Source organism: Erpetoichthys calabaricus, chromosome 10, assembly GCF_900747795.2.
Source record: "Erpetoichthys calabaricus chromosome 10, fErpCal1.3, whole genome shotgun sequence".
In the NCBI taxonomy this organism is placed as follows: domain Eukaryota; kingdom Metazoa; phylum Chordata; class Cladistia; order Polypteriformes; family Polypteridae; genus Erpetoichthys; species Erpetoichthys calabaricus.
The window spans coordinates 15,141,796-15,164,493 of NC_041403.2; the positions used below are offsets into that span (position 1 = coordinate 15,141,796).

A 22,698-nucleotide genomic window follows, 5' to 3' on the forward strand; every position below is an offset into this window, starting at 1 on the left:
TATTGTAGCCAGTCTCTAATAAGCGCCAGGCTTCACAGGGGACGTGGCCAAATAGTAGCCGGTCTCTAACAGTAGCCGCGTCTTTGATATTTGCCTACTAGCATACATTGTAAGCGTCTGTATCTTTATAGACAGATGTAATACATGTGCATGTCAACACATTGCATATATAAGAAATACGGATATACCGGTTTCTAAAACTGCTTCATTTTCATGCCGGGTTGAAGGAAGAGAGAAATTGTCGGTGGCAAGAATTCAAAGCGTCGTGACAAACCTGGAAGAAGAGGAAGACGATAGTGAACTGGACAACAATGAAGCCGTCATTGCGGATTCGGACAACGAATAGCAGCAAAAGGTACAGAAAGACATTGCCATTTATCTTTAACAGTCTTATGCAGCATGTGAAATTAAAATAAAGTAGCTGTTTGTAATATTAGCTGATATTTTTGCGTACCTACCTGTACCGACACTCGCGAAAAAATATTGCGTTCTGAAGGTTTTTGTTAATAATGGCCGGTCTCTAATAGCAGCTGGTTTCTATTAAGCGCCGGGAGCCAAGGCTAGTTTTGCAAATAAACGCCGGGGGCCTCTATTGGAGCATATACGGTATACCAGGGGTAGGCAACGTCGGTCCTGGAGTGCCACAGTATGTGCAGGTTTTTGTTCCAACCCAGTTCCTTAACGAGAACTCAATTATTGCTGATGAAGCACATATTGCTTAAGTGACATTTTAATGCTTCATTTTAGTGGTCTCGCTTGTTAAGGTTCTCCAACCTTAATTGCTTATTTCAATCTTAAACTGCTGCATTCAGTGTTTTCATTGCTCCTTATTAGCAATAAGATGTAAAAGACAAAGCAGCCAGCAGTTCTCCAGCTAGCTTTTTTCCAATTACATCTGTGTGTGTTCATCATGCACGGTTTGATTTAATAAAACACTTAATAGAAAAATGTGACAGACTGAAAATGATCTGTTTTAGGCTTCAAATCATTTGGATGATATCCTTGGAAAGGAAAAAAATCTACGATATAAAAGCCTTACATTGCACAGACTAACAAGCCATAAAATTAAATAAGGTCTGAGATTGGCAATGATTGGTTTCTAATTAAGCAATTGGGTTGAATGAAAACCTGTAGCCACTGCGGCTCACCAGGACCGACATTGCCTACCCCTGTTTTACATCTTATTGCTAATAAGGAGCAATTAAAACACTGAATGCAGCAGTTTAAGATTGAAATAAGCAATTAAGGTTGGAGAACCTTAACAAGCGAGACCACTAAAATGAAGCATTAAAATGTCACTTAAGCAATATGTGCTTCATCAGCAATAATTGAGTTCTCGTTAAGGAACTGGGTTGGAACAAAAACCTGCACATACTGTGGCACTCCAGGACCGACGTTGCCTACCCCTGCGGTATACCATAGAGATCTGCCATTTGAAAGGGCATTTTCATGAACTTCCTCAGTGGGAAGTTCATATTTCCCATAACACATGAATGGAGAACATGTACCCATGAGACAATCCAGGCCGCATACATTGTATTTTTGCTATCAATTCATAGTGAGTAAGTGAAAACAATATTAAAGATGCCATGTAAAGAGACAGCAAGACACAAGGTCACTTACAGTATGGTGGGAAGTATTGGCACCAACATTTAAATTTTTAAGGAGCTGAGGAGAGCCTCCATACTGGCCGGCAATCTGCTTTCTTACTTCAGCTGCAACAGTCCTGTGAAGTATAAGAAAATTATTATTGATTAACTTGCACTGTACAGCAGTCTTTAAAACATCTTTATTAGCCAAAGTTTCAAAATCATTTCAGTAAAAAAAAAAAAAACAAGACAAGACAAGAATCACATTAAGTACCCACACTGCAGGCCATTTGTTGTTTCTCTGTTGTGCAACATTTAATGTTTTTGCCAAACTGCAAAACAACTACTACAACATTCTTTGTAAAAGCAGCTCTTGGGAATCTACAGGAATAGCCCTTTTCAGCAAGTATTCAATCTGTACACAAGCAAAATAAGATTTGTTTCTTACAATTTCACTTTTGCCTGCTTTCCTAGAAGCATATTTGAACATACATAGGATGATGCAGCAATGGAAGTTGAACGGAAAGAGGAAATAAAGCAAGAACAATACAGGAGAGTTTCCTCCCACAGTCCAAAGACATGCAGGTTAGGAGCATTGGCAATCCTTAATTGTCCCTTATGTGTGTGCTTGGTGTGTGGGTGTGTGGTTTTGTTCCTGCCTTGCGCCCTGTGCTGGCTGGGGTTGGCTCCAGCAGACCCCCGTGACCCTGTGTTAGGATATAGTGGGTTGGAAAATGACTGACAATACAGCAGGCATCCAATTACACTGGTCTACAAAAAATATTTTTGTTTGCTTCTGGGAACTTCAGAGCAGCTCTTTATTAAGTTTTTTTACACTGATTTCATATATGAAATTAAGCTAGCACGTCAGGTTTTTGAAATACACATCATTGACGTTTTGACACTTTTGAATATCAATATAATATATCAACACGATATCCGGAGTTTGGACTATGTCCCACCAAAATTGTTTTGATGTGTTTATTCCGAAAACAAACCAGAAGACAATACCAGAGACACGTTAAAGTGTATTTATGTCAATTTACCTCAATAGAAAAGTGAGGTCAGAATGCCCAAAAAATGTTGGAGGCACTCACTTTTGCGCTTGTACTGCACATCCATCTCTCTTTGCAAGAACCAACAGTAGTCACCCATCATGCTTGGAGTGAATTTTCCCCAATATCAGTTTCCCATCATCTTTATATCTTAATGAAATCTTTCCCCGTACTCATCTCTGACATCGCTTAGATTTGGTGGAAAAAAGTCGAGATGAGAATGTAAAAAATGCGTCTTCAGTGACATTCTGGCTCCCATAAGCTGATATACTTTCAGCGTATTCTCCACAAGCTCAGTATAATTCTCTGCTCTGTGACTGTCAAGAAAATTCTGGACAACCTGCACGAATGAGGGTGCTGATTCAGTGGGCTTCAGTTTCCTTTTGAACTCATCGTCAAGCATCAGTTCACGGATTTCAGGGCCAACAAAAACACCTTCCTTAATTTTGGCTTCACTTTTCTCGAGACCAAACTTATTTCTTAAATGCTGAAACGCATCACCTTTACTGTCCAGTCACCCTAGTTGTCCAAGACCTGGAACATCATAACTAAAAAATGGGACGTGCTGGATGAAAACGGTTTTCAGATTTGGAGTCAGCAAGTGAAGTTTGTTTAAGTACAGGTAGAGAAAAGCCAAGCAAAATGACACCTTTTATTGGCTAACTATTAACTAACTATTGCCTGAAGAAGGGGCCTGAGTTGCCTCGAAAGCTTGCATATTGTAATCTTTTTAGTTAGCCAATAAAAGGTGTCATTTTGCTTGGCTTTTCTCTACATTCATAATGGCTAACACGGTACAACACCCTAGTACTTTAAGTACAGGTGAAAGAATCCCAGTAGCAAAATGCTTGTTGACCAGTGTAATTAAAGTACAGCCCAAAAGAACTGAACAGGAAAATCTAAAATCTTGGATGCAGCTCCCTGCTTCATGGGCCATTATATGGCGGGGCTACATAGCAAGTGTATTCGATGTATGTGCTGAGTGAGTGTTGTTTCCATCGTCCCGTTTACTGTCCGTTATGTGTACGTCAGTGAATGTTGTCCCCGTATGTGCAGAGGAGATGGATAATGGAGAGAGACCGCAGCCCCAGGATGGAAAGCACCTGTTCACATTCAGTTACATCCGGTTCATTTTAAACGATCAGGAGGGAAAGAGGAAGAAAGAGGAGGAAGCAGAAAGATGGAGATTTCATTTAACGACAACAGACCATCATTTCCAGCTATTTTTCACATCACGCATTGTACCGTTTCTTTCTCATTCTGCCGGATTCACGACAGCTCAATCATCACCAGAAACCCCGGAGTTGGACTTCATTATCCACCATATGCCGAGGAAACACGGTGAGATTGTTTCATTTATTCAGGAGATTCAAACACATCCATTTTTTCTTGATCAGTCATCCGTTTTCAGGACAATAATATACCCGGACTCAAGTTCACGTTGTCATTTCAGTATTCATTCATTATTGTTACAAGGGGGCTTTGCCCCCTGCTCGCTTCGCTCGCCTACCCCCGGCGTTTTGAACCCGTGCCCGCTGGGCAGCTACGTGTCCGGATGACGCACGTTTAATACGGAGCGTTTGCCCGTATCATTCTGGAGTCCTCCACCGGTAATACAGAGCTTCGTCCGTACTATTACGTGGTGCATTGTGGACTACTGCGGACCCCGTAGTTTTTCTCGTTTCAGTTTGTATCTGTGGTCAGTTGAGCTCATGTTTTTCAAGCTTTTGAATTATGTCTTCATTATCTGTAACCTGCTGTCCATGTGCGTGGTCCCCTTGTTCAACCTGTTTATGACGTTTTACTTTCCTTTCTACTCGGTCTTTAATTTCTGACCGTGCTTTATTCTGGTTTTGTTTCAATGACACTTGGTCCGTGGTGATTATATGTAAAGGAGGCAGTCTAATTTTCCCCTTTTGACAACAACGTGTAAATTCATTATTTGTATTGCCAGTTGTTTCTTCTGGGAAGTTAAGTGAATGACAATGATTGCAAATAACATTCATTAATCCCAATGAATTTTCCTCAATAGTGGACTCATTATTGAAGGCGTTGTCAGCCAACTGTCTGACACGCGAGCTCTTTCGGTTTGTAATCGTGCTTCTTTCGATGCAGCATTTTGACCCGCGCACTGAATGCGTCTACGTTCATTGTGTCTGTCCATTTGGGCACGTCTCTGTAACGGTGTCACTTGTGCTTTCCTTTTTTCGATCCTTGACATTTTCTCTCCCGGTGTTTCAGAAGCACGTTTTATGCGCCGTCGTCTATTTTCTTGTTTCTTTCGTGTACGTGTGTTTGTTCCCGTTATCCTTTCCGAATCGTTTTGTACCCGTGAGCGTGTATTCATGACTTGTTTCTTTCTCAGCATGTGAAATATGGATAAGTAATAAGGATGATCGCACTCACTGTTAATATGTATCCTTTTCTGCAGTTGAACGGTTAATAGTGCTTTATTGAAAGGACATACACCTATGCTGACACCTATGCCGACACCTATGCTGCCTAGTGTGAAGGTGCTGACGTTCACTTTCGAATATGTGGCTTTGGGTGTCACTTCTTATGGATGTGTGTGTGTGTGTGGGGGGGGGGGGGGGGGGGTGAGGATTGTTGTCGCGCGAGCGTTTTGTTTCTTTTTGTGTTCCTGTGTCTTGTTTGAATCCCCCTCTTTGTGTGTGTCCCGTCCCTTGCTTGTAGGGTCTGTGGGGTGGTTTTGTGTTCTTTTTTTTGGTCTTCCATGGGCTTGTTGAATCCCCCTCTTGGTGTGTGTCCCGTCCCGTCCCGTGCCTGTAGGGGGGGGGGGGGGGTATGGTCGTGCCTTGCTATTGTGCGCTCGTCTGTTCTTTTTTTTTTGGTGTGTTTAGTTTCGTGTGCAATGTGTTTCGTGCTTTCCCCTCGTTTGAGTACTCTTTAATGTTTTTTTTCCTTATTTTGGTGCTTGTTGAGCCTCATTTTTGTGACTCCTTTCTGTATGTGCTCACTCCTGTTTTCTGTGCTCCTGTCGGACTCTTTTTGCGCCTGCGTCTCTCGCGGACCCTCATCCGCCTCTTTCGCCCTCTTTTGTCCGCCTTTCTCGGGTCCTCAGCCGACTCTCGCGGACTGTTTGTTGCGCCGGCGCAGTACGTCTTTTTGCAGCTACGGCCCATGGCCGGATGTGCCTGCGTCCATCATCCGGTTTAGCATTCTCGGTTAGTAATATGGATTTGTGTTTGTTATATGTTACAGGGGCAAGGGAGGGTTTGTTATTGTATATGTGGTGTTTTCACGTTGCTGCTTTGGTGGAGGGATATACAAAGATATATATATATTTTCTATATGGGGAATTTGCAGTATTGTTTTTCATGTAATATATTTATACACCTATTTTTCATATCTGCTTTTGTGTGCTTGTGTTTAACTGTCGTTTGAGGGGAAATTATTATTTGTTAGAGGTATGGCTTGGTATATGTAGGTTCACCTCAGTAATTCATCCCGGCCACAGGTCACAGCTGGGTAAGGGGTCGGCCGTTACAATTTTACATTTCTGCATTTCACAGGTAAAAATAAGCCTGTGACACAGAATGATGGTCAAAAATCTAACATACAGTGGGTTGAAAAAGTATTCGACCCCCTAGACCACGGGTGTCAAACTCCAGGCCTGGAGGGCCGCAGTGGCTGCAGGTTTTCATTCTGACCCTTTTCCTAATTAGCGAGCAGTTTTCACTGCTAATTAATTCCTTTTCCCTTCATTCTAATAGCCCTGTTTTTAAAGATTCAGTCCTCTGAATTGATTTATTTCTTTATTAAATGGCATCCAAACAGAAATGAGACGTGAAACGACACAACTGATGACCAGCTAAATTGGGGCTACAAACTCCAACCACTTTCTTAATGAGAAGCTGATTCTTGCTGTTAATTAAGCCCGTTATTGAATATCATAACTTGTTGCTGCTCTCATTCTGCCACAGCAGACATTTTCAAAACTGTTGATGTTCTGTTTTTTCTAAGAACATTGTCAAAATGTTTTGGTGACCTAAGAGATCAACCTTACTGAGACCTTCACCTTTCTTTATTTCCAGATATTGTGTGATGGGCACAGGTGAGCTGGTCATGTGGTGGCTTGGTTTGTGTCTCATGCCTGCTAATTAAGGAAAAAAAAAATAACTAAGGGGCCTGAGTCAAGTTAATTAAAACAAAAGAAGTTAATTAGCAGCAAAAAGTGATCACTAATTAAGAAAATGGTTAGAATGAATACCTGCAGCCAGCCACTGCGGCCCTCCAGGACTGGAATTCGACACCCCTGCTTTATAGGTAAGGTGTGTTTTTTTACAATGTGCAATGTTCAAACGTGACAATTAGACTGATTGCCAAAAAGCTCAATTTTGGTCTCATCAGATAACAGAACCTTCTTCCAATTGACTTCTGTGTCTCCCATGTGCCTTTGGGCAAACTCTAGCCAAGATGTCTTGTACATTTTTTTTTTTTAACAATAAAGCAAATGGTGAAGCACCCAAGCAGCAGTTGTCGTCTCCACAGTATCACCAATACCAGCCTCTGTAGCTTGTCACTCCTCCAGAGTTCTCAGAGCTCTCTCTGTGGCCTCAATCATTAGTCGTCTTCTTATGTTCTTTTTTTTTTTTTTTATGGATGGTGTAATAAGTTTATATATATCACTGTGCTCTGTATAAGAAATATTTTATAAATCTGCTTCTTCTCACATGTACAGCTAAAGGACAGATTTAGTACAAAGGGGCTCAGCATTTAGAACTGCTAGGACAAGATAGACAAAGACAAATGGGCAACGTGCACTATTTCTGTGTGACAGAGTCAGCATGACATTGGATCTTCTCTTTGCCTTGTTTGGAATGGCATGATTTTACCTAAGTAAGGGCCTACACATGGAGAAAGAGTATGATGCCTTGGAACATTGCCCGGCACACCTTTGAAGCCGACGGACGGATGGGAGATAACGTCATCCAATCCTGAAAATCTTTCAAATGCAGCAACGAAAATGGCAGACTGTATACATCGAGATCCCACTTCGATAATAGTCTTGCTATGGCTCCCTCATCTGTTAGCTTTCTTTAATGAAGATTTATGCAGCATAAGTTATTTTCCCTTATGTGATTTCTAACCGCCGTATCACTATGGGAGGGGTATCGCCTTTTAATATTACAGTACAATCCCTCTTAACTGGCCTCGCATTAACTGGCCGACGGATTAACCGGCCTGTTAAAATAAAATAAAAAAAAAAAAATTGAATCCTCAGTTCTTCTTTATATTATACGTATGCACTTCCTTCTTTCCTGGAAGGTGAGAGGGCTCCTACTTTCAGAGAGATTTCCGTATACATATTCCTTTATGAATTTTCCATGGTGCCTCCTTCTTTCTACCTGCCGGTTCCCTGCTTCTCCCATCGGGCTTCGCGACAGGAGAGTCACCCTACCTGCAGGTGCAGCTGCCTTCCACACTGGTCCAGTAGCCCTCCGATCCCTGGCTACGTCGGGCTCCATCTGGACCGAGACTTTGGTTCTTTCCCCAGTAGCTAGGGTGCTCACGCTGGGGCTAAACCAGCCCAAAGCCTCCATGACTGCCACTGCCTTTCGACGGCCAGTCGTCTTCAATAACGGTCACTCCAGCTCCATGATCGCTCAAATGGAGCAACAGCTTTCTTCAGCCCCACCGAGTGTCGGCCAAACACTCATCTGCAGGGGTTCACCTCCCAGCCGCCTGCCTTTGCTCCATCAAATCTGTTCTCTCTCCTCTATCCGCTTCCTTCTCCATTAACCTCCCGTTCTTTCCTGTTCTCCTCCTAGCCGCCTCGCGCTTCTATTTATCACGGGGACATGGATCAGATGTGGCAATTAGCAGTTTCCAGGAACAATTACGGATGCAGACGACTCCTCACCTGTGCACTTTGGCTAAGATCACCCACATCACGAATTCCCCGGGAACCGATTGACCACACATACTCGCTAAGCCGCGAGTGTGGAGATTATTTATTTAAAAAGTGGCCTTTTTGACTTGAGCTGTAGTCTCAGTGTGCTACACCACACTGTCCAGTCGTTGTATGAGATAAAAACCCGTATGTGAAATCGTGGATATGGTTTTGCCAGGAACGTCAATGAGGTACAGTACATACCTTAGAAATATTTTTCTACATGAAAATAGGTATGCGTCGGATTAACCGGCCAAAACAGCAACCGGCCATGGGTCTAGTCCCGAGGTGGCCTGTTAAGAGGGATTGTACTGTATATCCATATAGTTTCGGGTTACTTAAGATGCCGCAATTAAAAAAGAACTTATTCCAACCAGGGAGCTAGTGCCCCCTATCGGAAAACAGATGGCCTGCTCTAGACGGATTACCAGCTACACATTTGATTGATTGATTGAACAGGACTCCAAAGCATACTCACTGACTTGGATATTTTCTTGTCTCCAACCCCTTACTTGTGCTTTTTAATCACCACTTAATTGAGTTGTCTTCTATTTTGTTGACTGTCTGAGTAGGCTAGGCCACCATACTGACTCACCACAGCTGGACATCCCAGATAAAGATGTTGTCATTACCCTTGTAAAACCTTACAGACCTTGTGCAGTTTTGCAGAGAAAAATGGGGAAAAGATGTCAGAGCTGATTGACAGGGAGAGAGAGACTAATGCACACATGCCCAAGGCTGTCATGGCTGCCAGCGGTGCATCTAATAAAGACTTGACTTAAAGGGAATAAATACACAATCAAACATTTTGAGTTTTACATTTGTATTTAGTTTGGAGCACTTTTCAGAATTTCTGTTTTAACTTTGACATTAAATAGTCCTTTTCTGATAGCCAATGCCAAAAAAAGCCAAATTATCTCCACTATGATTCAGTGTTGTATAAAAATAAAAACAATACAATGGTGGGAAAATAACTATTAGAGATATTGTGTGCATCCAATCATATTTATTAATATCATAAATTAAGCCACATATTTTTAAAACTTCTGCAAAAATCCAATCCAACCACCTTAAAGGGTTACTACTTAGTGGTATCAGTATGAAAAATGCAGCTAATACCACAGCTTAAATGTGGTAGCCCAAAGAACATTCTAGGGAGATTCATTACCTTTTACTCATTTCTCCTTACATATTTCCTATTTCAGTCAATATTTATTTGCTTACAGTAAAAGTGAAAATCTATCAAAGTCATGTGAAACCCTGTATAGAATGTGCCAGTCAACCGGCTGGTGTCTTCACAAACATCTTCAACACATCTCTGAGCCAGTCGTCAGTCCCAGCATACTTCAAGTCGACCACCATCATACCAGTGCCGAAGAAGTCATCAGTGACATGCTTGAATGACTTCCAACCAGTTGCACTCACGCTAATCATCATGAAGTGCTTCAAAAGGTTAGTCATGTCACACATAAAGACTAATCTCCCTGCCTTCCTTGACCCTCTTCAGTTTGTATACCGCTCAAACAGGTCAACTGAGGATGCCATATGCTCTGCCCTTCACCTCTCCCTGACACATCTGGACAGAAAAGACACAAATGTCAGGATGCTATTCATAGACTTTAGCTCTGCCTTCAACACAATCATCCCTTCAAAGCTGGTTGTAAAACTGAGCAGGTTGGGACTGAACACCACCCTCTGCAATTGGATTCTGGACTTCTTGACAGAGAGGCCCCAGTCAGTTCGGATGGGCTACAACACTTCCAGCATCATCACACTAAGCACTGGAGCTCCACAGGGCTGCGTGCTTAGTCCACTGCTGTTCACCCTGCTGACTCACGACTGCACAGCCACGCACAACACCAACCACCTCATCAAGTCTGCGGATGATACAACGGTGCTGGGACTGATAAGCAGGGATGATGAAACAGCATACACAGATGAGCTGGAACGGCTATCTGCATGGTGTGAAGGCAACAATCTATCTCTCAATGTCGACAAGACAAAAGAGATAATCGTGGACTTCACAAAATCACATCCTGCCCACATCCCACTCAGCATCAACGGTTTAGATGTGGAGACTGTTAGGAGTACCAAGTTCCTCGGTGTGCACATAACTGAGGAACTTATGTGGACACATAACACCTCATCACTCATCAAGAAAACCCAGCAGAGACTACACTTCCTGAGGCAGCTGAAGCGAGCAAGTCTTCTCCCTTCCATCCTCACCATGTTCTACACAGGCACCATTCAGAGTGTTCTGACCAGCTGCATCACTGTCTGGTATTGCAGCTGCAACATATCCGACCGCAAGCGCCTGCAAAGGATAGTGAAGACAGCAGAGAACATTATTGGGGTGCCTCTCCCTTCACTACAGGACATATTTTCCAAACGCAGTGTCCACAAGGCCTGCAGCATTGTGCAGGACCCCTTACACTCCTCACATGGACTTTTCACACTTCTGACATCCAAGAGAAGATACTGCAGCATCAAAGCCAAATCTGCCAGGCTGCAGGAGAGTTTTTACCCCCAAGCTGTTAGACTCCTTAACACCAGGCAGCCCCCTGGGATCTTCCACACAGCCTCATGCACCTCTAAAAACAGAACTTTTATACATGCGAGCCACTGTCCTGCAAAGATGAGCGTGCATGGAGACAAGAACTGAAAATCTCATACTGACCTTTAAGGATTTTGACACTCGTATTATCCTTCTGCTGTGAAACATTCTGACCTGTCATTGTTTACACCTGTCTTAAACAAATATTATCATACACTGATCATTTCAGTATTATCTATATCTATTATTTATTATTTACTTATTATATTACATATCTTACACATCAATATTGCTGCTACTTCTTTGTCTTGTCTTTGCACAATGTCTTGACTTGTTGTGTTTTAATTTTTAAATTTCAATTTTTAATTCTATTTTTAATTTATTATTTGCACGTCATGTTGTTACACTGTGGACCCTGAGCTTCGCAATTTTGTCTCTCTGTATACTTGTATATGGATGAGATGACAAAGTTCACTTTGACTTTGACTATCTGGTGCAGGTTATCTGTGTTCACTCATTGCTTTGTCCCAATGACTTCCCGGATATCATTTGCATTTACCACTTACTATTTACGGGTAAAAGCTTTCAAGCAGTATGCAGTGAGATGCTTTGTAAAATGCCTTGAAACACTGGTATACAGCGCCACATTATGTTCCATGATGGGATTCATCTCCTTGCAATTCTATATTTAAAAAAAAGGTGTCTCACAAAATAACCTGACACAGCAACTTTCAAACAGTGTTAAATATGAGAAGCTCTGTTTACAGTATCTGCCATTTTTACGCATCTCATCTGAACTAGATTTAATGACACATTAACTACAACGAAGGCTGCTTAATGAGTGTAAATAAAAAAGGAAACCCAAGATAAGCCTAATAAAAGATGAACATCAAACTCTAAGTCACTGAATATCCTCTGCTAAGTACTGCTTGACTGTTACTAATTTTGGATTTCTTTATAATGAGCCCCAAGATCTTTCAAAAGTGGAATAAAAATTAAGTGACATCTCTGTATAAAGAAATGCTAGAAATAATGCTACTTCAAAAGGTCAGTGCTGTTGCCTCAGATTTAGCATTCCCAAATCGAATCCCCACTGTAAGCATGCATGTTCTCCTCGCGTCTGTGGTTTTTTCCTCTTATCTCTCTATTATAAAAGAAAATCTTGAGACGAGACTAATGCCAAGAGATTTTTTCAAGTCCCGCCCTCCTCTCAACCATTTTCAACCACACCCACGGTCCTCTCACCTCTCATTCCTGTGAATGCTTTTGTCAGATTCCTGCGCTCTCAGCTCTTATAAATGTTTACGTTTTCCTCACTTTAAGTTCCCAATAAAAAGATTTATTATGTCCAAATCTTATTGAAGAATTTCATCGTGAAGGGTTATCAACAGAAGAAATGAGTACACGGGCAATCCTAGCACCAAGAAAAAATGAAGCCAAACGAATTAACGCAAAAATTGTCAATCGGTTACACGGCAACTACATGTAAAATTTTAACAGGCAACAAGAAAGGTAATGTAGTTCATCTTCTGCGAATAACATAAGACACCACAGGAGATCTTGACTTGATATGCCATTCGTATTAAAACGTTTACAGTTTCCCGTTAGAATAGCTTTTGCTATGACAATTAACAAATCACAGGGACAAACATTCGAAAAAGTCGGTTTATTTATTAGAGAGAAAGAAATGATATTCACTCACGGGCAGTTAATACGTTGCGTTGTCACGATGCAAGTCCAAACACGGAATCAAAATTCAATGCAATAGTCACGAAAAGTTAAATCAAAAAATTATTTTTACTGAAGTTTTACAGATAAAGTTTAAGTTTAAAAAGTATCTGCATGTTAATTTCAAATCAAAACAGAACAAAAATGTATAACACAACGAATACCTCTAACGCAATATGAAACATAATTTTCTTTCAATTTATTACATTTTACTATTTTTTAATATGGTTAATTACTCACTGTAATGTAAAATAGTGAGTTCTGTTATGCATATGTTAACAATTCTCATGAAAATAACAATCTGTTTAAATTGTACATCCACTTCCCCAAACGTGAGCGGCAGATCCGCGAAGTGTGTAGCGCCTGCCCAGGGGTTGGCAAGCAGCGTGAGCAAGGGGCAGAACCCCCTAGTATTTCAAAAGACACAAACATGCTTAGATTCAGGTGGATTACCTGTTCTGAAGTGCATGTGGTATGGCTGCTTTATAATAATAACTAGTCATTTAGCCCGTTACAATAACGGGCGCTAGAACAGTAGTGCATAAACATTAGTAGGAACAGTCTATATTAAATGGCAAGGGACTTTGATGTCATTCTTTTTGTTGGTCGTATTTTTCTTTCTTTCAGCCTTTCTTTTGTTGATGTTTACTTGCTGAGCTGACCGTTCTTCGTGGGCTTCCGGCGTGTATTGTGTGTCTTTAATTTTCTGTGACAGTAATACTGTCTTGTACGTCCGCTGGCTTGTACGTCCGTAATATACCTTTAATTTTCTGTGGCGGTAATACAGGCGTGCGCGTCGGTAATATTCCTTTAATCTCTTCTGACAGTAAGACTGGCTTGTATGTGGCTGTAATATGCGTCACTGTATTGTGTACCTTTAATTTCCTCTCACAGTAATACTGGTTTGTATTTCCGTAAAACTCCTGTAACTTTCTCTGACAGTAATATCGCGCATCGCACCGTGCCCCGCGCATGCGCACTTCACCAGAAGCCACACACACACACGGACACCTGGACGCACAAAGGGATTTTATTAAAGAGGATAATAATTCATTACATTTATATAGCACTTTTCTCAGTACTCAAAGCGCTATCCATAACACTGAGTGAGCAAGTGAGCCCTGCAATGGAATACACAGCTTGAAATTTGGCACAGGATTACAAGTATCCCACAAAAACCTAGTACTTCCCACAAATTCTAATTTTTAATTGTGTAAATATCCCACACAATTATTTTTGTAAGCAATCTATCTTACATGTTGCAAGACTAGCCAACATCTTTTTTAAACTACTACTTTATTACAACAGGTTAAGAGTCTGGGTGTCATCCTTGACAGTACTTTATCCTTTCAGTCCCACATCAATAACGTCTCCCGGTCTCCATATTTCCACTTGCGTAACATTAATCGTATTTGCCCCTCCATCACTCCCCACACCACTGCTATCCTTGTTCATAGCCTTGTCACTTCTCGTCTCGATTATTGTAATTCCCTTTTCTTTGGTCTTTCTCGCAAATCTCTTTATAAGCTTCAACTGGTCCAGAATTCAGCTGCCCGCATCATTACTAGAACTCCCTCTCTTCACCATATCACTCCCGTTTTGTAGCAGCTTCATTGACTTCCAGTTCAGTTCTGCATTCAATTCAAAATTCCCCTGTTAACTTTTAAGGCTCTCCACAACCTCACCCCTCCATATCAGTCTGACCTCCTCCATGTTGCCATTCCCTCCTGTACCCTTAGATCCTCTTCCTCCATCCACTTGACTGTCCCCATGGTGGCGCAGTGGTAGCGCTGCTGCCTTGCCTCGCTTCCCAGGTCCTCCCTGCGTGGAGTGTGCATGTCCTCCCCATGTCTGCGTGGGTTTCCTCCCGGTGCTCCGGTTTCCTCCCACAGTCCAAAGACATGCAGGTTAGGTCAATTGGCGATTCTAAATTGGCCCTAGTGTGTGCTTGGTGTGTGGGTGTGTGTCCTGCGGTGGGTTGGCTCCCTGCCCGGGATTGGTTCCCTGCCTTGCGCCCTGTGTTGGCTGGGATGAGACATTGTGTCAAGAGATTGACCCAGGACCGTCTCGCGATAACGTAGAACATGAGATTCTTGCAAGACACACCCTACTTACAATCAATATCAAATAAGACAACAGGCAGCAAAACATTCAGTCATGTGAAGGATTTGAGCACACACAGATCCAGGGTCTCGGTGCATATAAAGAGTATAAGGACGATACATTATAAATGAAACGTCAACAACTAAGCGAAGAAGAAAGCAGCACGTAGAAAAGAGACTCAAAAGTGTTGGAGAGAAAAAAGACCAAAAAAGAAAGAATGATCTAGGTGCAAATTCAGAAAATAAGGCAAGTAATTATCAGCCCGTAACAAGTGGAATTGAAACAAAGCACGTCCAATCGGGCTCAGAATTAAAAAACAGAGTAAACATCGCATTAGTGCTAAAAAAGAGAAATTATTACTCGGAGAAATAACGAAAAGGCGAATAGAAATCAAATATATGGACACAGGTTATATTTCAGAAGTATATAAATATTGTAAGGCTTTGAAATTTAAGTCAGTGAATTTCCAAAACGTGGTTTACTGGTTACTTTGTAAAAAAAATTATTAACTGCTGATGATGTCGATCGATTTGTATGTGCTGAAATTCCAAACAGAGAAACCTATCCTGAATTATGGTACAAAGTCATTAAACACACGTCTCACTGACTTCATTTAAAAAATTCAGCATATTGGGACTCCACAGACTACGGTGGGTTGGCACCCTGCCCGGGATTGGTTCCTGCCTTGTGTCCTGTGTTGGCTGGGATTGGCTCCAGCAGACCCCCGTGACCCTGTGTTCGGATTCAGCGGGTTGGAAAATGGATGGATGGATGGGACTCCAAAGATTCCAAATATTGTTTTTACAGAAGTTCTGTAATACTAGGGTGTTGTACCGTGTTAGCCATTATGAATGTAGAGAAATCCAAGCAAAATGACACCTTTTATTGGCTAACTAAAAAGATTACAATATGCAAGCTTTCGAGGCAACTCAGGCCACTTCTTCAGGCCCCCTCTGATTACATCTCGCCTGAGGAAGGGGCCTGAGTTGCCTCGAAAGCTTCCATATTGTAATCTTTTTAGTTAGCCGATAAAAGGTGCCATTTTGCTTGGCTTTTCTCTACAGAAGTTCTGAAATAAAAGTGAAACTAATGAAATAGCAACAATTCAAAGAAAAAAAAAATCTTAAGTGTATCCGGAAAACCAAACACGGGGGTTGGCGAGCGAAGCCCCCTAGTTATTATTATTATTAGAATTGTGCCTAATTTGTTGTTTAGGATTTGTTTCCAATGTTTACATTCTATTACGGTTCCATGCATAGGATGTCACTTTCCTGCTGCAGTTGATCTTGACTGGAACATGCAGTTACAGAATTTAGCAATTGGCTGTTCAATGAAACTGTGAAAGTCAGCAGCAGAACTTAAAGACAAGGCCCAAATGGTGCTGTTCGCTTAAACTGCACATTAGGAGGAACCCAACCAAATCTTGTTAAACTGAAGGCTAAAAACAGGCTGCAGTATACTCTAGTGATGAAAAATTAAAACTGGCACTAAGCCTTGGAAAATATCATCCTTTCTTGTATGTTACCATTATGAATTAATCGATAACACTCTTCACTTTCACTCCTGGCTCATTAAAATGGTCTCTCTAGCCAGCTTCTCAGTTGAAGAACATTCCAGAATCCTTCATTTAGTGTATGGTGATATTGTGTTCTCTGTATATGCTGGCATGGGAACAGTTAACAGGAATCCTGGCTCAACATGATTATTATGCTTTAACTTTCAATGAATTATGCGATTTTGTTGTGCTGCTCCAATTATCTCATATATTTATAGGCTGTCTTGGTATGATTACATCATCGCGGTCATTGTCGGGTTACTTGTTAGGCTGACGGGTTACTTACAGATCTGCTATTAATTGTAGTCTCTGGCCACGTCCACAATTCTGTGTTTTCATTTAAAAACAGTCTTTTTTAAATGAAAAGGAACTCATTCTTCACTAAAATTTTCACATCCTTTACAAATGCATCTCCATCCGCACTAAAACACCTGAAAATGCATGTGACATAGCTGTTAAAGGGACGGTACACCACTGGCCACGGGATTACTTACAAAACTGTACATTACTTGCCTTTTGCGCATGTATAGTTTGCAGCATTCAAACTATACAAAACTTAAATGCATACAAGAAAGCAACACAACAAGCAACATAGAAAGCAGCTCCTCTATGCCTGCTACATTGGAATATGGTTTCCTTCCCTGAAGGGTGACCAAACAGAGAATGCGATATTGTAATGAGCAGGATCCAAACAGTTACTTCGGTATGCAATCTCTCACTGATCACAAAAACAGTCAACATCCTCTTTAACCCTTTCAGGGCTGATGTCGAGCTTTGTCAAAAGGAGGAGTTGACGATGGTAATCAACTGTAAACTGTGACAAAACTACCCGTTATGTTTTAGTTGGGACTCTCGTTGCTAGAAGGAAAGTTAGATTCATGGGTTTGACCGAGATTTCCTGCTCTCATGTGAGTAGTAAGGCGCAAACAACAGCAGAAAATGGCACTGACATCTGGCGAGAGATCAAAGCGAATGTGTAAAGCAAAAGACTCTGTGGATGACGTCTTGTCTATTATCTCTGAACTGGAATATGACTTGTCGGACTCCGATTTTGATACAAGTGATCAAAAACGAATGTGAGGTTCCAGCTTCAGCTGATTGGTCCCCAGCTAATCGTGGTGCTGACAATGTTCGCCAGGGAGGACTGACACTTAACAATGATAAGAGGTAGAAACCAGATTGCAATGCACTGCGACTTTGTCCCAGCCACACAAAGACAGCCTGGCAGCAAGCCTGCCGCATATTCTTGGCAAACTGGCAACCACAGCATGCAGCAACAGACGTTTTTAACTAATGTTATCTTATTTTAACTTTGTATTTTGTCTGTTATTTTTCTTTTCTTCATTATGTAAAGCACTTTGAGCTACTTTTTGTATGAAAATGTGCTATATAAATAAATGTTGTTGTTGTTGTTGTTTTATGTTGATTTCTGTGTGAAACCATTGCTTTTCAGAAACTATGTTTTCTGGAAAAAATATTCAGCCCTCAAAGAGTTAAATTACCATTTTATAATTGTGCCTAATTTGTGGCTTTGGGATTATTTTTTGTCATGGTTTCCATTTTGTTAAGATTACATACATAGAATGTCACTTCCTGTTGCATTCGTTCTTGACCGGAACATGCATCTGCAGAATTCAGCAATCGGCTGTTCATTGGATCTACGCAAGCAAGCAGCAGAAGACGAAGACAAGAGTCGGAAACAACACAACTAGCGCCATGGAGAGCATCTCCTCTAATACTGAATTGTGAAGTCGGAATTTCCGAGTTCCTAGTCACAATTTTCAACTGGAACACACCCTGAAGTCAGATTTCCAACACGGAAACTCAGGGCTGATCTGTCAAGTCTGAGTTTGTCCGACTTCAGATCAGATGCCGCATACTGTTTGTTTGTTAGCATTTCTTTCAATGTGTGTCTCATTAAGTAAGTCGTACACACAGTGCTGTCCAACTTCCATCTGTGGACATGTTGCTACAGTGTTTCCATACATAAAATACAGCTTAATGCATTGTTTATCAACTGATAGTTTTGGCAACGGAGCAAGCACTACAAAGGTTTTCTTGGATGAATCCATATTGGTTTTCTGAACGTTTTAATGAAACGCAGTCAACTCGGGTGTGACATCATCCCCGGCTCCAATATGCAGCTTTCGAGGTAAATGAAACGTAGCCTGCCTATGTCTGCTATGTTAAAATATGGTTTCTTTTTGTGAATGGTGACCAGTCAGGAATGCAATGTTGTAATGAGCAAAATCCAGTCACGGAACAGCAGCATAGCACAAACCAATCAGAGCCCAATTAAAGCCTGTGTTTTCACCCATTCGCACTGCAACGCTAAGCTGCCGTTTTCAGAAACAGAGCCTTTACTTTCAAAAGTCGCCATTTTTGGGGGTTAAAAATACCAGGGTAGTGTGGCAGTGGCGTAGCTAGGGGCGGCACGTTTTTGGGGGTGGCATTATTGGCCAAAAGGCTCAGTACAATTCATGTGTAAGCAGCAGGGTTCGGGGAAAAACATCACTCATTAATGAAAAAGTCAAATTCTCTGATTTTTATCCACAAATGCTTCAAAAATAATTTACGGCATCGGACACAGCAGCTGAAATTTATGAGGCAATAACAAAAATAAACAAACATTACACCGATAATAATTTCTAGGAAGATAAACAACTAATTTACAATTTAGAATTTCATTTCGTTATCAGTCCGAATGCGTTTTTGCTCTGTGCAGAAAACATCCCCACCTATCACTTGTGCACTACACTGGTTCTGGTTTTTGCAGCATAATTATATTAAACTAATAATTAGAACACGGGTTATCAGTGCGTCTATACTATATTCTTGTCTAGTTGATGCTTATAAATAATTATATGTGGAAAAACTATTGCTGTTTCTTTATATATGAAAAAAGCCTATGCAAAATTTATCTTATTTTTTTCTCTATGTTATTTTATTTTTCTATTTAAATAGGTTAACATTCAGATATGTTGGAGGGCAGCAAAATGACACACCACACCACACCACCCCACCCCAATCGGCATGAACTCGAGCTACGCCACTGTGGTGTTGATGAAAGGCAAAAATGGAGATTAACATGTGTGTTATTACACAAAAATGGAGCAGTGTGGACATAGCCTGTAGCAAAGTACAGACTCATGGGCATTCAGAATGGAATTTTTTAAACTCAATTTTACCAGTGGACTTGTCAGCAGCATCACTTCAGAATGGCTTTGTCACCTCCATCTGATCTCAGTGCCGTGCAGCCACTTGTGATGATGGAATGAAAGGAGATCTTCTAACTGACTACGAGACCAAAGGTATCAAATTGAGTAATACGAAGATTAAAAAATTAATAAGACTGAGTTTAGCACCTTTTAAAATTGGGTAGAATGTCCAGTGGGGACTGGACTGTCTACTGGCCTGGGACCCCCGAAGACTTTGTTTTTTTTTCTCCAGCATCTCACCTTTGAAGTTTTTTTTTGTTTTTTTCTGTCCTCCCTGGCCGTCTGACCATAGACTGGACTTACATCAATGGACTTAATAAACATATCTTCAAATTAGGATTCTACTACTACTACATCTGTGTTATGTAAGTGCATATTGATTCTATATAACATAACTGTTCGCATGTTACTTATAAATGTATTTAGTTATATTATCTATTTTTTTTAATTTTCTCGTATACGAAGTATAGGGAAAGTATTGTTATCATCCAAAAATTCAACCTCGAGATTTTGATGGATCGACGTTTTAGACCTCCCAGAGTCCGATGTACTTTCTCATAGGGAAAGTATTGGAATCGTCCAAAAATTCCCTTTCGAGATTTTGATGAATCTTAACATTTTAGACCTCCCCGAGTCCAAAAATACCATTTTTGGAATTATGTCTGTGTGTGTGTGTATGTAAACCGATAACTTGAGTGCTCTTTCACTTCGGTCAACCAAATTTTGCATACAAGTATTAGGTACAAAACATAGATTTCTAACAACGTTTGAGCTATTTCCACTAACCGGAAGTGGTACTTTTTTATTCATGCAGCTGCAGAGTCCGATTTATTCAACTTTACTTTAATAATAATTGTCAGCCAGTCATTACCCAACACACTATATCCTAACACAGGGTCACGGGGGTCTGCTGGAGACAATCCCAGCCAGCTCGGGTCACAAGGCAGGAACAAACCCGGGGCAGGGCGCCAGCCCACTGCAGGACACACACACACACACACACACACACACACACAATTTAGGATCGCCCAATATATTATTCATTTGATTTGTTGTTGATGGTTCTTTAATGCACATAATATAAAAATATAATCCTTGTCTTGCGGTTTACTCCTCAAATATCCATCCCCATATCCAAGTGTAGTCGGATATCCAAGAAAGTCGAGGGGAGACTACTCCCAGTTTTTTTCTCTTGTAACCCTTCTTTTATATTGTGTAAAGCACGTTGAGCTGCGTTCCTTGTATGAAAAGTGCTATAGAAATAAATGTTGTTGTCCCTAATGTTAGGAATTGTGACTCAATGCCATGTACCTGAAAGACTTCACACTAAAAAGGCCATTCCCACAATTTAAAAAACGGCTTGAGACAGTAAAGTGTTAGTTGGCCCAAATCTTCTAAATCTACTTGGGGATTCTTAACAACTACCTGGGCTGCCTGCAGCCTATCATGGTGGCATTGGCAGAAGGAAGGCAACGAACCCAGGGCCGGATGCCAGTCCATTTTACACGGGTCCAATTTGGCTTCGCAGATTCAACTCCTATGTTTAGGGCAGTGAAAACCGCGATATATTTATAGCTAACTAAAGCGCTTCATGTCACACTAATGTTACATTTAAAATATTTACCGGTTGGTGCGATTAGCAGTAACGCATTAATTTAACATTTACTACAGTTAAACGATGCCATAGTCGAATGTCTCGTTGGAAATCTGTCCGAATTCGACAACACTCTGATCCTGTTTATTTAGACGGGTACTATAAAAGAATAAACTAATAGATTTTGTCAGATGTGTCTATATGTCAAATGCTTTTCCTAAACGCTGCTAAGGCTGGTTTTAAACAATTTAAGAGTAAGGCGATCACAATCGCTATGCAAAATACACACTGGCGCATATCTAGCCTGAGGCTTTTTACGTTTATACTACAGAAGTGTAATGAAATTGAGCCACATCTCGTACCCGGTGCATGTGAACTCTCGCTATCTGCCAGTCTTGCCACTGTAGAAAGCACTGTGCAGCAACAACAGTTGGAACGAGGGGCGCTGGCCGGGGGACACCGCGTCCAGATGTGCGGGGTTGCCGCGTCTCTCCTAACGGGATCCCGCTGTCGCGAGCCTGGCCCCCGGGGTGACGCCGCGCCTGAAGCGCACTCCCACGCCAACACAATTTCTCAATCAGCGTTTCGCGTGCAATTGGATATTTTTCTCACAAGACAGAGAGACGCGAGGAGGTGGCTGCTGACAAGGCGGAATACAGCAGCATCCATCTCCCAGATCACTAGGCCCCTTTCCGCCCCCCCTACAACTAACACAATTCCCAAGCACCAAATAACAATACAAAAAAAAAAACATGAAGGCGTTGCCGGGAGATCGAGGACCTCAAGTCGTCACAAAACCTGAGCGACTGTCACCCCCTTTCCCTCCAACTCACCTGCTGATTTTCTGGGCGAAGGCGCGTCTTTCAGCCATTGCTGGCTGACCTCAACTTGCCGGCCTCCCAGTCCAGCCACCCGGGCTTTTTACAGCGGGCAGCTGCGGTAACTCCAGAAAAAGAGAGAGAGAGAGAGAGAGAGAACGCCTAGCGAGCCAGGAATGAGCGAACGTAAAGCGCCGAAGAGCCGCGCACGCCAATCAGGTCAATAGCGCTTACCCTACAATAGCGAAAAGCGGCGCACTCTCGGAAACAGCAGGCCAAAGCTAAATATAAACCAAGACGTCCACGTATTTAGCGGTCTGCTCTAATTTTGATAGGAAAGAAATAGGGTTATTGTTTTTATGCCCTTCTTTGAAAATAAAACAAGGTCTGTACCTCTGCATAGAACACAAGTCTGTGTGTTTCTTTTTACATCATAGCATATAAATCTATTTAGATAGTTAGATAGATAAATAGATAGAGACCCGGGTTCGCTTCCTGGGTCCTCCCTGCGTGGAGTTTGCATGTTCTCCCCGTGTCTGTGTGGGTTTCCTCCGGGCGCTCCGGTTTCCT

At 41.6% G+C, this 22,698-nt stretch overlaps 1 protein-coding gene across 11 annotated transcripts in view; it reads right to left on the reverse strand.

Annotated features, from left to right (window-relative positions):
* dock7 (dedicator of cytokinesis 7) overlaps positions 1-22,305 on the reverse strand; it is a 281,118-nt gene extending 258,813 nt beyond the window's left edge. For 9 of the 11 annotated variants that reach the window (XM_051932692.1, XM_051932691.1, XM_028810931.2 and 6 more), the window contains exons 1-2: positions 22,144-22,303; positions 1,624-1,726 (exon numbers count right to left, since the gene is read on the reverse strand). In XM_051932692.1, the coding sequence (XP_051788652.1) occupies positions 1,624-1,726; positions 22,144-22,181 (141 nt within the window). In that variant the 5' untranslated portion in view covers positions 22,182-22,303. Of the gene's footprint in view, positions 1-1,623; positions 1,727-22,143 lie in introns of all 11 variants that reach the window. The other 2 variants (XM_051932685.1, XM_051932690.1) reach the window with 2 other exon arrangements.
* Positions 22,306-22,698: the final 393 nt, after the last annotated feature.